General features: G+C 35.6%; 3 protein-coding genes across 3 annotated transcripts; all 3 read left to right on the forward strand.

The window, feature by feature from the left end:
- The first annotated feature begins 557 nt into the window (after positions 1 to 557).
- On the forward strand, positions 558 to 2156 carry LOC18035377 (tropinone reductase homolog At2g29170). The gene is made up of 5 exons (XM_006424844.2): positions 558 to 686; positions 797 to 1004; positions 1174 to 1393; positions 1544 to 1650; positions 1809 to 2156. The coding sequence occupies exons 1-5, from the start codon at positions 592 to 594 to the stop codon at positions 1995 to 1997; spliced, it is 819 nt and encodes a 272-aa protein (XP_006424907.1). The 5' UTR covers positions 558 to 591; the 3' UTR covers positions 1998 to 2156.
- A 5216-nt stretch (positions 2157 to 7372) lies between these two features.
- LOC18034137 (tropinone reductase homolog At2g29290) lies at positions 7373 to 8799 on the forward strand. Its single transcript, XM_006424845.2, has 5 exons — positions 7373 to 7535; positions 7667 to 7874; positions 7995 to 8211; positions 8304 to 8410; positions 8518 to 8799. Exons 1-5 carry the CDS (start codon positions 7438 to 7440, stop codon positions 8698 to 8700), a joined length of 813 nt encoding a protein of 270 aa, XP_006424908.1. The 5' UTR covers positions 7373 to 7437; the 3' UTR covers positions 8701 to 8799.
- Positions 8800 to 9255: 456 nt separating this feature from the next.
- Positions 9256 to 10418, forward strand: LOC18035346 (tropinone reductase homolog At2g29170). The gene is made up of 5 exons (XM_006424846.1): positions 9256 to 9344; positions 9426 to 9633; positions 9717 to 9936; positions 10021 to 10127; positions 10230 to 10418. The coding sequence occupies exons 1-5, from the start codon at positions 9256 to 9258 to the stop codon at positions 10416 to 10418; spliced, it is 813 nt and encodes a 270-aa protein (XP_006424909.1).
- The last annotated feature ends 3757 nt before the right edge of the window (positions 10419 to 14175 follow it).

Below are 14175 nucleotides of genomic sequence, written 5' to 3' on the forward strand. Positions count from 1 at the left end.
ATAGTGATAATTTATTAAAAATTATTACTCTTTGTTAATCTTTGACATAATAATTAGAAATCTAAAAACCAAAAGCCATAGCCTCTCCGCCGCTGCTTTTTAGTTGGTAGGCATCGCTGGCGGCACTGTTTCTCCCCTTGTCTGTTATCGAAGTAAATAATTAAGTGCAGTACAGATACACTACACATATACTGTTAAACCTATGTACGAGTTTTCACAAAAATTTATATATATAAAATTAAATTAATAATTTAATTTTTTTTAATAATATTTTTTTAAAAAAATATTATTGTACAAAAATAATAAAAAATATCAATAAGAATGCCATTTTAATGATATATATATTTTTAAATATTTTTAAAAATATAAAAATTAAATAAATATTAACTCAAAATATAGATAAAATGAGCTTTTATCCAACCGAATATTTCATGAAACTCTATAAATAATAATTGGCAGTAAATTAAAGATTCCTGCAAGTCCATTATAAAAGGATGAACTAATGTCCAACCTATTTAACTAGCTTAAACGTTAAATTTAAAGTTGAAGTTGTGTGTGAAGTTCACTTAACTCTTATCACCTTTATTTCGAATGGCGCCTCCGACGAACGGCAATGGTAGGCCCAATCAGAGATGGACTGTCCACGGAATGACTGCGCTTGTAACTGGTGGAACCAAAGGACTAGGGTTCTTAATCGATTCTGATCTCTCTAGCTAGCTCTTATATGCATTCCTTTCCTATTAATATTGCCTGCATGTGCTCATATTTTTGTTTCTGTTATTGGTGCATTGACTAGTCATGCTGTAGTGGAGGAACTGGCTGAGCTTGGTGCCGCTGTGCATACATGCTCTAGGAATGAAGCAGATCTTAGTGAATGCATACGTGACTGGAAAACCAAAGGCTTCAAACTCACCGGTTCAGTGTGCGATGTATCATCTCGAATTGAACGGGAAAAGCTTATAAACCAAGTCTCCTCTCTGTTCGATGGAAAACTTAACATTCTCGTATGATTCATATATGGTGTTAATTACATTGCATATTAATTAATTGTTGTTATAATTAATCCCGTGGTGCAGTGAGTTTTAATTTGCTTTACTAGCTAACCACTTAATTAACACGATCCATATCACTTATCACTATGTCTATGTATGTATGCGATGTGACTCTCTCTAGATAAACAACGTCGGGACGACTATAAGAAAGGCGACTGTGGAGTACACAGCAGAAGATTTCTCGTTTCTCATGGCTACCAATTTTGAGTCTGCTTACAATCTGTGCCAACTTGCACATCCTCTTTTGAAAGCTTCGGGGGCAGCAAGTATTGTTCTAATGTCTTCTGTTTGTGGGGTGGTGTCAGTTGTTGACGCTGGATCCATATATGGAGCTACGAAAGGTGACCCGTGACAACATTTTTCAACATCATATCATCAGCTCTAGTCTTGTCTTTGAACCCCGTGACTGGGAGGCTCTATGGCATTACGACTTGTCTTTAATATTAAACTTGAACTTTCTCTAACCCCAGCTGGTTATATGTTAATCACAGGAGCCATGAACCATCTTGCGAGGATTTTGGCATGCGAGTGGGCTCAAGACAATATTAGGACCAATTCTGTCACACCTTGGTTCGTCGCGACTCCTTTAACTGAATCTGTGAGAACTATTTTATTCACTCTGATTCTCAATGTTATATATATGTATGCAGTTTCATTTTTCTTATTAATTAGTTAAAAAAATTAATAAGAAAAATGAAAGTGTGTTTTTGTCCCAAGTTATTATATGATTGAGGATGCCCTCTTATAAATTTGCAGTTTCTGAATGATGAGGCATTTTTAAAGGAAGTCGAGGGTCGAACTCCAATGAGACGCACAGGGAAGCCAAATGAGATATCTTCATTGGTAGCATTTTTATGCATGCCTGCAGCCTCTTATATAACTGGTCAGACAATTTCCGCTGACGGAGGATTTACAGTGAATGGATTCTTCTTCCCAAGTACCTGATTTATTTTGTCCACTTCTCTGAAATCTTCGAATCTGATAACTTAGTGTTGTGATTTCTCAGGCCCTAATAAACCGCCAGCATGTATCTCTTTCGATTTTTGACTCATCTTGTGGATTGTCGTTTATTTCCCTTTTATCGAGTGTTGTCGCTTTATTCCATTTTATTTCCCTTCTATCAAGTGTTGTCGCTTTATTCCGTTAAAATCACGAATTGAATTCGTACTGAATCTTCAATAAATCGGTTCCAAATATTCTAATATCCTTGAATTCATTCCCTTTAATTCGTTTCTGTATAAAATTAAATTATTTATTAAAGGATTGAGTGGATTCATTTAAATTCGTTTACAATCTAATCAACAAAATCAATTCATTACAATTAGATCCAGAAACAGGAAGCTGAACAAAATACGAAGTTGACGGTCAAATTAGCGGTGAGGTGAGTGTGGCTATTCGAGACCTTGTCCCCGCCGTAGCTAAGGGAAGTGAAGCTTGTCCGGAAAATTTTGGGTGAGAGCGCTGATCTTTTTGTGTGTTGTGTGTGTGTGTGTGTGTGTGTGTGTGTGGTGGGGGTGGGGGGGGGGGGTGCCAATGAAGAAATAGATCTTCAAATTCAAGAGAAGAGACAACAAATCGAGTAAGGAAAATGAAGAGTGGAGACAGGTGGGCTGATGCCCTTGCTTCCTTTTTCTTTTTCGGCTTATTATCATTTCATATTTACAAAACTAACCTTATACTTTGTAAATGTTTAAACCAATTTTTTTTTATTTTAATGTAAATAAATAATTTTATAAAAGGAATCATAAAATGTATACACTCATAAACCATTTTTTTATAGGATCAAAATTTTCTCATGATCTGATCATATTTTGAGTAAATAATTTAATTGTTGATTGGTAGTTAATAAATAAAAAAGTAAAATAAGTTAAATTTTACCCATATATTATCATTAAAAGACACATGGAAGAAGATTTTTAAATGTTCAATAGAGTTCAGATTATGAGAGAATCTTATTCCTTTTTTATAACCTGTTTATTTTTTCCATTTCCTTTTTTAAGTTTTTTTTTTCACTTAATAAACATGAAATGAAGAGATAAATCTATTTTTAAAAAAACCTGCAATTCCTTTCGTAACATGGTCAAAATGGATCAAATAAGCCGTATAAAAGATAGAAAACCTTTAAATAAAAAACTAATCAAATTTTGTAATAGAAAAAGGTTTTTGAAAGCATTTTTTAAGACCCTTTGGAAAGTGCAATTCAAAAAACCTTGGCGATTCAAGTTTTCAATATTTGCAAGAACTTTAAGACTCGAGCCTGCTCGCTATAAACTTTTCCTTTATACTCCAAATGAAAAGCGATCTCACAGAGTACATATTTGGTTACACAACTAGATCAACGGTACGTGATGGTCATAAACAAGGGCTGGACAATAAGGACTCGATTGAAATAGGCGGTGGCGATAGATGCACAACGAACGGTGGTGAAAATTTATTATATAATAGAGATTATAAATTTATCGAGCATTAATTTTTAGAGATTCTACTGTATTTAGGTTTGTTGCAGTAAATTGTATATGTAAATTAGTTAATGAATTGTTTAACACACAAAGTGTTCCTTTTTTTTTTTTAAGATTTGACACTATAAATTTTAACAATTTAATATTTTACTCTCCATTAAGAAATCTTTTTCAAATTTTGGCACCCAAAAATGGCCAAGTTTATAATTCTAGTGCACCAAGTGCCTAGATGGTTGTACTAGCTAGAGTTGGTAAAATTTGACACGACCTGATTACCTAACACGAATATGACACAAATAAATAGGTATGAGTCGTCAAATTTGACACGATTATTAAATGGGATTGGTTCGGGTCGACACAATTTTTTCGTGTCGGGTTAGAGTTAAAGTTCTTGACTCATTTATCCGATCAATGACACGATTATATTTTTTTATTATAAATCAATGTGTAGGTTGTTGTCATCAAAACTCAAAATATTGAGATCATAGTTCTCTCTCTCTCTCTCTCTCTCTCTCTCTCTCTCTCAAAGAATGAACATATAAATAGTGTTTCATTCATAAAATTTTATATAGATTTAGAACTTCAATAGTTTAAATGTGTGAAATATTGGTAGACTTATATATTTTATAATATTGATATATATTATTATTTACATATATATAATTAAAACTTTAATATTGCAAATGTGTTATATTTTGGTCATATATATAATAATGTGCAAATATTTGTTGTAAATTTTGTTAAATATATAGATATATTAAATAGGTTATTAGGTAATTTATTTTAATGATAGCAATGGATTGGATCTAACCCAAGATCCATGTGATCCAAATTCAATCGAATCAGATTTGGATTGGATTTGAATATCAATGTACAGATCTAAGACGGATCTGAAGCAAGTCTAGATACGTCTTAATATCTAAATTCATATCCATATCCACTCATTTTTTAATTTTATTTTATTTTAAAAATTTCTTAACAATTGTGTAGTTATAAATGACAATAAATTTTATTTATAATATATTAGTGGTATTTATCATGTATTTAAAAATCTTAAAACTTAAAGGTTATTTTTATAAATTTAAAGGTCAGCCATCCCCACAGCATGTATATACAATATTCAAATTGCAAACCAAGCACTAACGTCTGGTGATGTATTTTATTATATTGGCCAAATATTTTTTAAGGAATATAGTTATTCATATATTTATCAAATATGGTCATAATAAAAATAATAAAGTATTGAATATAAATCATATTTAATTTATATGTCATATCTAATTTTGTAGGAATGATGATGGGTGTGCCGCGGATATTAGAATGATGAACGAGATAGTAGAATATTAGATTGATCTTAATCCTGCAATTACTTTTAAAGGATATTTTATTATTTTTCTTATTTGCTTGTTTTGGTGTAAAAGTATAAGCTACAATATACATTATATTTTTTAGATAAATTATATAATTTAATTGTTACCAATACATTTTAGTCTTTATTTTTTACTCTAAAAAAATATTGATATTTTATTGTTGAGTTTTAGAATTCATGACGAATTTAGAGTAGATTTGAATTTTAATTTTTTTTCAGGTTTGGAGCAGATATATATATATATATATTGGATCTGGATATGAAGCGAAAAACATGGATTCATGACTGTTCTGGAGCAGATAAAAATCTTGATTTTTATTATAGATATGGATGTACATCTCGATGATAGTATATCCAACTCATATATGTCACATTGCCATCCCTAACCCATTTATTTTTCATGTCTGGTTAGGGTCTCAATATGTTGACACGATTCTTAAATGAATCGTGTTTGGGTCAACCCTTTTAATAAGGACTTGATTGAAATAGGCGGTGGCGATAGACGCACAGCGAACGGTGGTTGAGATTAGTTAATTTTCGATATTATATTATTCAAATTCATATGTACATAGATATTATTTGATTTACATACTGAACTGTACGCTAGGTAAATAACGTGGGAACAAGTGTGCAAAAAGCCAACATTGGAGTACAATGCTGAAGATTTTTCATTTGTAATAACAACCAATTTCGACTCAGCTTTCCACTTGTCCATTTCCAAGTCTAATAGTCTCAATTCACATTTCCCATTAGGGAATGGTTTTGATATTATTGACAATTCTTAATAAGAAACTGGATTCTTTAATATAATGTTTTGGCCCCTTATTGCTTGCAGCATCTGGTAAACGGGGAATTTTTGCACCAACTCAAGTCTCGAACTCCAATGGGACAGCCTGGGGAGAAAGAGGAGGTTTCTTCTCTGATAGCCTTTCTGTGCATGCCGGCAGCCTCTTAGATAACCGGTCAGACTATTTGTGTTGACGGAGGATTTACAGTGAATGGCTTCTTCCTCCCAAGCACCTGATCGCGATCGCTTACAAGCAGCTAGCTCAAGTTGTTAAGGAAAAATGGAGTCCCATTTGCGGTGGTAAAATTTTATTTATCTCTAGCTAAGTGCTCTCTAGTTCAGTAAAATCTCGACAAGTTTAGCCAGGATAATAATAAATTCATTGCTCCTTTTTGCATTTCGTTATTCAATTCTATTTTACAGGTATCAGTTTTGATTAGCTCCTATATTTCAGAGATTGTTCCCAATTTTTGTAATTAGCCTTTACAAAATTAATGGAATTTCCAATCACATACGAAAGGAATCCAAGCATTAAGTGATTACAAATTTTTTTGACAGATTCGATGATGAAATTAAATCACACTGATTACAAAGAACCAATGCCAAAACAAAGGCAACCATCTCATATAAAAGTAAAATAAAGCAAAATTGCAGTTACTAGAAATTTCTCATAATGTTAGATACCAATTCCGTCAGGAAGACTTTGGTATTTGTCAACTGTGAGCTGTATAATTACAATTAATACGTGGCAGAAAAGAATTTGCGAATCAACTCAAACGATATAAAAGTCAACGGATTTTTGTTAACTACTGTACATGTCCAATTACATATGACGACACGATTTGCAATTACCAATGATTAATAAGAATTATTTTCCGATATTTTTTTTATTGACCCTTCTGACTTTCTAAAAGTACTTACTCATAATAGATATTGTATTATTTATATTTTGATTTAGGTAAATTAAACTTATTTTTAATATATTATTCATATTATATGTGAGTGTGTATATATATATACACACATATGAAAAATGGGTTAAACTGTGCAAATATATGTATGTACATACGAAAAATGATATTTAGCAAAAGAATTCTAAAATACATTAAAATTAATATAACTAATTAATGTATGCGTGATATGTGCAGTTGAATTTTATATAACCACTAATTATATTTTTATTCTGTAAAATAAATATACACATGTCATAATTTTAATAGTTTGTTGTGTAACTGACGTGCTATCTTAGATATATTTTTTAATTTCTCATATTTGATGGCGGTGGCTCCTGTGGAACAATTGGGTGTGATGATGAAATGCCGGCTTTATCTCTGGAGAGATTAAAACCATTCATTCTAATTTCTATATATGGTGGGGTCGTGCTCGTGCATCGAGCTTTCATATGCATGGCCGCCTCCGAAGACCAATCACGGTTTATATAGATGTACATGTCGTCTATTACACGAACTTCAAATGATCACCAACTTCCGCTGACATTATAGCCATTCTTTGAAAGTTTACGTACTGTCGGCGCCGCGTTTTCACGACAACTTGATTGCATCAAGCCCATATACATTCTTATCATTAATTTATCTGACAATTTAATCAGTGCCATGGTCTTCATCGACTGCGCAACTTGTTGCTGCCTTTTGATTTGCCTCATATCATATATATGCATATGCGTAACCTTCGCAGCCGGCTAAGCAAAACTAAGGCAATATAATAGTGGCCAGCAATACTAGAAGAGGAAGAGACAGAGCAGAGATCAGAATGGCTCAGCCTCAGCAGACAGAGAGCCATAGCAGGCAAAACAGATGGAGTCTTCAGGGCATGACAGCTCTTGTTACTGGTGGCACCAAAGGACTCGGGTATCTTCAATTAATTTGCCTTTGTTCTTTTTCTTCTTTTATTTCTATTGAGAGGCATACATGCGATGATCTAATTAATCCCATATCAGTATAATAATGCGTCTAATATATTCGTTAATTATCGTCATCAGGCTTGCTGTTGTAGAGGAACTGTCAATGCTAGGCGCCACTGTGCATACATGCTCTAGGACTGAAACAGAGCTTAATGAATGTATACATCACCTGCAGATGAAAGGTTTGAAAGTCACCGGTTCAGTCTGTGATGTATCGTCTCGACCTCAAAGACAGACGCTAATCAACACAGTCTCCTCTCTGTTTAATGGCAAACTTAACATCTTTGTATGCCTCCAAAAATCCAATTCAATTTTGTTTTTGTTAGATTCCTGAACTCTGCATATTTACTTAATAAATTGTGTATAAATTGTAAAATTATGCTCAACTATTTTACCATATACGTAGGTAAACAATGTTGGAACAAGTGTACTAAAGCCAACTCTCGAGTACAACGCTGAAGATTTTTCATTAGTAATGTCTACAAATTTCGAGTCTGCCTTCCACTTATGTCAACTTGCACATCCTCTGTTGAGAGCTTCTGGGGCAGCAAGCATTGTTCTCATGTCTTCAGCACTAGGCATTGTATCAGCAAACGTTGGAACCGTCTATTCAGCTACTAAAGGTAATTAGATTACTTAATCCCGTTTATTTTAAGTGCAAAGCATATATAACTGCGTTTTAATTGAACTGATGATCGTTTTTATTTAACTGCAGGAGCAATGAATCAACTTGCAAAAAATTTGGCATGTGAGTGGGCAAAAGACAACATAAGGACCAATTCTGTCGCTCCTTGGTACATCAGAACTCCCTTTACTGAACCTGTAAGAACTAAGAGCTACCACTTTACCGGCTAGTTAGAGCATCAACGTTGCTGTGCAATCCAGGAACAATTACTAAACTACTTGATAAATATTCCTCTTGCTTGCAGCTTCTTGGTAATGGGAAATTCGTGGACGAAGTGAAGTCTCGAACTCCAATGGGACGCCTTGGGGAGCCGAAGGAGGTGTCTTCACTGGTGGCATTTCTTTGTATGCCTGCAGCCTCTTACATAACTGGCCAGACTGTTTGTATTGATGGAGGATTCACTGTCAACGGATTCTTCTTCAGCTGATTCAGAAACAGCTAAAAGCCCAATTTTCTGCTTGTTTTGACGGATCATAATGTATACATTCCTTCTTGTTCTATTGAAAAGAAATTTGTGTCACTTAATAAAGGAAAAGTTTGCGTAATATTTGCGTTACCATTCTATGAAACTAATCAAATTAATGATCACCATAATTTATCAAGTTTAATTTGTGAATAGAACTTGTGAAGCCTTAATCTACGGCCACGTGTTGATTTGCATAAGAGACTAACTTAACTTGGATGTGCACGTAGCTTTCAGACCAAGTACATCCTCAATCTTTTGTCCTATATATGGAATTTGAGTGTTGCCGAGGGTCTTATCATTCCATGGTCATGATTTTGTGGCTACGGTGTCGGCCTTGTTTTATATGCTGTCTTTTCCCCCACTCGGAGCATTTGGATTTGCATCCATCTTCTACTGGCTACTAGCTAGCTAGTACCTTCTGCTGCAACCTGCAAGTCACATGATCAGCTGTATATAACCTTTCAATAGTATCTGAGACAAACAACAGCAACAATAGAATTAGAAAAAAAAAAAAAAATGGCTCAGACAAATGGCTGTCGAGGGCAAAGTAGATGGACTCTTGAGGGCAAGACAGCTCTTGTCACCGGAGGAACCAAAGGACTTGGGTTCTTCTCCTCACTTGTTGTGTTTCTTTACAATGATTAGTTAGTTACCAAATTGATATGTGATCATATATTGCCCATCAGGCATGCTGTTGTGGAGGAACTTGCAGAGCTCGGTGCGATTGTGCATACATGTGCCAGGAACGAAGCAGATCTCGATGAATGTTTACGCGAGTGGAAAATGAAAGGTTTCAAAGTCACCGGTTCAATTTGCGATGCATCATCTAGAGGAGAGCGAGAGATGCTGATGGACAAAGTCTCCACTCTGTTCAATGGGAAACTCAACATCCTTGTATGTTGTTCATTTTCCAAATCCATTTTATTATTAACTAACTATCAGATTCCTGAGTTATATATGACTGTACGTGACCGTAGATAAACAACGTTGGGACAAGTATAAGAAAACCGACTGTAGAGTACACAGCTGAAGATTTCTCAGTTCTCATGGCAACCAATTTTGAGTCTGCTTACCACTTGTCCCAACTTGCGCATCCTCTGTTGAAAGCTTCAGGTGCAGGAAATATTATTCTCATGTCTTCGATTGCCGGCGTGGTATCCTTAAATACTGGAAATAGCATATATGCTGCTACAAAAGGTATTTAAAGTAACTTCAGCATATACATGTATTGTAAACTAATGACTATCCCAAGTTAGCATAACTGGATTTAAGTACTTGCAGGAGCTATGAATCAACTTGCAAAGAATTTGGCATGTGAATGGGCAAGAGACAACATAAGGACTAATTCTGTTGCGCCTTGGTTCATCAGAACTCCCTTAGTTGAACCTGTAGGAACTATATCGCGGCTTAATTAATTTTGTGAATTCAATTCGCGCACTGTCTTTGTTGAAACAATAAATTAAAATTGGATTGTTTGATATGTTCCCCAGTATCTATCCGATGAGAAATTCTTGGAGGAAATAAAGTGTCGTACGCCAATGGAACGCACAGGAGAGCCAGATGAGGTGTCTTCATTGGTAGCATTTTTATGCATGCCAGCAGCCTCCTATATAACCGGCCAGACTATTTGTGTTGATGGAGGACTGACTGTGAATGGCTTCTTCTTCCCAAGAACGTAACTATATACGCATAATGCAATATTTGGTTTCGACCAATAAATATATGTATGTGTATGCCGCTACCATCGGGAAGCTATAAACGTTTCCATTAATAAATCGAATTTCAAACTCCTATTTGATTTCGGTTGAGCAAATGACATATGCTATATATGACATTACCTTTGTTAAAGTTAGCTATGAAGTTAAGCTAAGTAAACATCTTTAACTTCCAAACCAATACGCGTTGTTTATCAAACATTTTACAACTGCATGGCTTAACCAAATTTATGCATATAAAAAACATAAAAATTAAAAACCCAATTAATTATATGGACCAAGCAACTTGCAGGCACGCTTAGCTTGCAATCCAGATTTTCATGAAAACAACTGTTGGATAAACTCGGCTATAATTTCTTAACTGTTGAAAGCACTGATTAAACATTTTATGACTGTTTCATGTCTAAACAAAGCTACCGTGGAGGTATTAAGCTACCTATTGATGCTGCAATCTGGTCGTCTTATGGTTGACTAGGTTGTCTCATCAACAATTACACTAACTCTGATTGGAACACCGCACTTTTGACGCTCTCCCCAATTAATCAAATCCAACGACTTTAATCAACCTCATTTTTTCTTCGTAACCTATGTTTACAGAAACAAATTAGGGGTGCCGGTGGTTTTTTCGGCGAAAACTCTCCAATACTTAAGTCAGTATGTGGGGTTTCGAGAAAAACGTTGGATTTTAGATTTGTGCAAGTTAATAATCGCTGAATAAAAGAAAAGTGTTTTAGAAGGTTTCTTTGGAGTTGAATTCTGAAATCAAATTGACAGAGTTTCCCCCTCTTTTTCTTTTCTTGTCCTTTCTTTTATATATTTTTCCCAGTTTTATAGGCAGCCGCCCCTTGGCTCTAGAACCTTCCCCCATGTCTCCCATACTTCGATGATCATGAATCCTCATGGACCGCGAAAACCGTGCATTGATTATCATGTTTCCGCAAACGGTTCGAGGTGTGGCATAACCGCCGCGTTAACGTGGGATTGTGCCCACTTTTTTAAGTGACAGGTCCCTGGTCGGTCATTAGGCGTACCCCAGAGAGTGTTTTCCACCAAAAATCTGCTCATGGCCCATTAGCCAAGGTCATCAAGTGTACCCCAGAGAGTGTCTTCCACCAGAAATCTGCTCATGGCCCAGTAGCCGAGGGAACCCATCCTCGACCAGGTAACGGGGACATGCACGGCTGATGCTCTTTTAATCACCCAAACACTACCCCTAAATTAAATTCCTGTGGCAGCCACCGATGGCCACCACAATAATATCATTGTGGTGGAGATCACGCTAAGTAAGCTTATGGTCCAAATTCACCAAACATCACTTCCAGGATTTGTTTTATCCTTAGATTTGATATTAGCGAGCTACTTATCGTTTGACCCACGCATCATGATTCCGTGAGCAGTGACTTGAGTCTTCTCCCTAATTGAAATCGCATCCTCTACGAGTACCGCTGGGCATTCGCTGGCTAGCTGCTCACACCACACCATCGTTAATCACTTGCTTTCCAATAGTTAGAATTCACAAACCTTAAGCATACAATCTGTTTGGCTAGCAGGAAAGTGACGAAGGAAGAAAGAAAAGATAAACTGAATAAGAGAATTTTATTAATCTCAAATCACACAGTTACATTCAAGCTTTCATCAACTTATATTACTGATTAACAGAAGTAACAACCTCTGTAATAGCTGTTAAATAACTATTGGTTAAGCTAAGCTAAACAATAACAATCTAACTAATTTGTCCAGCTCAGCTATCCAGCTCATCAATCATAGTCAAGTGAATCTCAGCCATTGATCTGCTGCTGTTGATTAAGCATCTCAACACCCCTTCTCAAGCTTAATGGTCGTGGAACAACATTAAGCTTGTCTCTATAGTAATTAAAAAAAGAGTAAGCCATAGGCTTTGTAAGCACATCTGCAATATTCCACTCACTTGGTACATACTTGATCTCCACTTGTTTGCCCGTTACCTTTTCCCTTATGAAATGCACATCCAACTCTATGTGCTTGGTTTTGGCATGATATACTGGATTTGTTGCTAGTGCAGCTGCACCATTGTTGTCACACCAGATTATTGGTATTTGGCTACACTTCAGTTTAAGCTCTCCAAGTAAAGCTTGAATCCAAACAATTTCTGCACAAGCTGTTGACAATGCTCTATACTCTGACTCTATGCTAGACCTTGCTACAGTTTGTTGCTTCTTGGAGGACCATGAAACCAGATTCTGCCCAAGATATACACAATATGCTCCAACTGACTTTCTGTCATCCACATCACACGCCCAATCTGCATCTGTATATGCTGTCAGACTAATTCCATCTCCTGCTTTAAACATCAATCCATAATCTTCAGTTGCCTTTAAGTATCTTAGAATTTTCTTACAAGCAACCCAGTGTTTCTCAGTTGGTGCAGCAAGAAATTGGCTCAACTTATTAACTGAAAAGGCAAGTTCTGGTCTTGTAAGTACCAAATACTGTAAAGCACCTATTATGCTTCTATACTCAGTGACATTAAAAATCAAGTTATCATCATTCCCTGCTCTTCTTAGTTTCTGTCCTGTACTCATTGGAGTATCACTTTCTCTACAATTTTCCATATCAGTTCTTGTAAGCAAATCTCTTACATATTTTGCCTGTGAAAGATGTAAGCTACCCTTTGCATCATGTGTAACCTCAATACCAAGGAAGTAACTGAACTCACCAAGATCTTTTAAAGCAAAGGTATCTCCAAGGTATTGGATAAATGTTTCAATTACTGTATTGTTATCACCAGTAATTAATATATCATCTACATATACTAACACAGCCACAATACCTCCAAGTTCATGTTTGATGAACAAAGATGAGTCTGCTTTGGAGTTCTGAAACCCCCACTGCAACAGTGCTTTCCTTAGCCTGTCAAACCAGGCTCTAGGAGCCTGTTTCAAACCGTAAAGAGCCTTATGCAACTGACAAACATGACCAGATGGAGACTGAACAAAACCCTCAGGTTGAAACATGTAGACATCTTCATTGAGCTCTCCATTAAGGAAAGCATTGTTGATGTCGATTTGTCTTATTTTCCAGCCCTTCATCACAGCAAGACTAAGGATAATTCTCACAGTTGACTGTTTAACTACTGGACTAAAGGTCTCAAAGTAGTCAATATCAGGTGTTTGATGAAACCCTTTTGCCACCAGCCGTGCTTTATACTTAGAAACAGAACCATCTGCATTATACTTAATGCGAAAAACCCATTTACACCCAACAATTTTAGTAGCTTGAGAAGCTGGTACAAGAATCCAAGTCTTATTTTCCATAAGTGCATTATACTCTGCCTGCATGGCTGCTTTCCATTTGGAATCTGAAAGAGCTTGAGAAACTGTGGCAGGCTCTTGTTCTCCAAGAACATATGAATAGGCATGAAATTTTGGCTTAAATACACCTGCTTTGGCTCTTGTAATCATTGGGTGATGTGGCAGTGAAACTTGAGTAGAGGATGGTTGTTGTGTGTTCAGTTGCTCCAAAATGCAGTTTATGAACTTTGCCATATTGGCAGGCATCACAAAAATCAGGAATTTGAATTTTATTGCTTAACTGCAAATGTTTACAACTGGTAAGTACATGTTTCAAGACTTTTGAACTAGGATAACCAAGTTGCCTATGTAGGATATTTATTGAAGTACTGGAAACTCTACTGGAATGAGACAACAGACACTGTTGAGAGGATTTTTGAACAACTTTAGCT

The sequence above is a fragment of the Citrus clementina genome, unplaced genomic scaffold (genome assembly GCF_000493195.1).
Source record: "Citrus clementina cultivar Clemenules unplaced genomic scaffold, Citrus_clementina_v1.0 scaffold_8, whole genome shotgun sequence".
Taxonomy (NCBI): Eukaryota; Viridiplantae; Streptophyta; class Magnoliopsida; order Sapindales; family Rutaceae; genus Citrus; species Citrus x clementina.

Coding starts and splice junctions, on each gene's coding strand:
- LOC18035377 (XM_006424844.2), top strand. CDS start 592: ATGGCGCCTCCGACGAACGGCAATGGTAGGCCCAATCAGAGATGGACT. Junction 1,394..1,543: donor CATATATGGAGCTACGAAAG/GTGACCCGTGAC, acceptor TGTTAATCACAG/GAGCCATGAACCATCTTGCG. Junction 1,651..1,808: donor CGACTCCTTTAACTGAATCT/GTGAGAACTATT, acceptor ATAAATTTGCAG/TTTCTGAATGATGAGGCATT.
- LOC18034137 (XM_006424845.2), top strand. CDS start 7,438: ATGGCTCAGCCTCAGCAGACAGAGAGCCATAGCAGGCAAAACAGATGG. Junction 8,212..8,303: donor CGTCTATTCAGCTACTAAAG/GTAATTAGATTA, acceptor ATTTAACTGCAG/GAGCAATGAATCAACTTGCA. Junction 8,411..8,517: donor GAACTCCCTTTACTGAACCT/GTAAGAACTAAG, acceptor TCTTGCTTGCAG/CTTCTTGGTAATGGGAAATT.
- LOC18035346 (XM_006424846.1), top strand. CDS start 9,256: ATGGCTCAGACAAATGGCTGTCGAGGGCAAAGTAGATGGACTCTTGAG. Junction 9,937..10,020: donor CATATATGCTGCTACAAAAG/GTATTTAAAGTA, acceptor AAGTACTTGCAG/GAGCTATGAATCAACTTGCA. Junction 10,128..10,229: donor GAACTCCCTTAGTTGAACCT/GTAGGAACTATA, acceptor TATGTTCCCCAG/TATCTATCCGATGAGAAATT.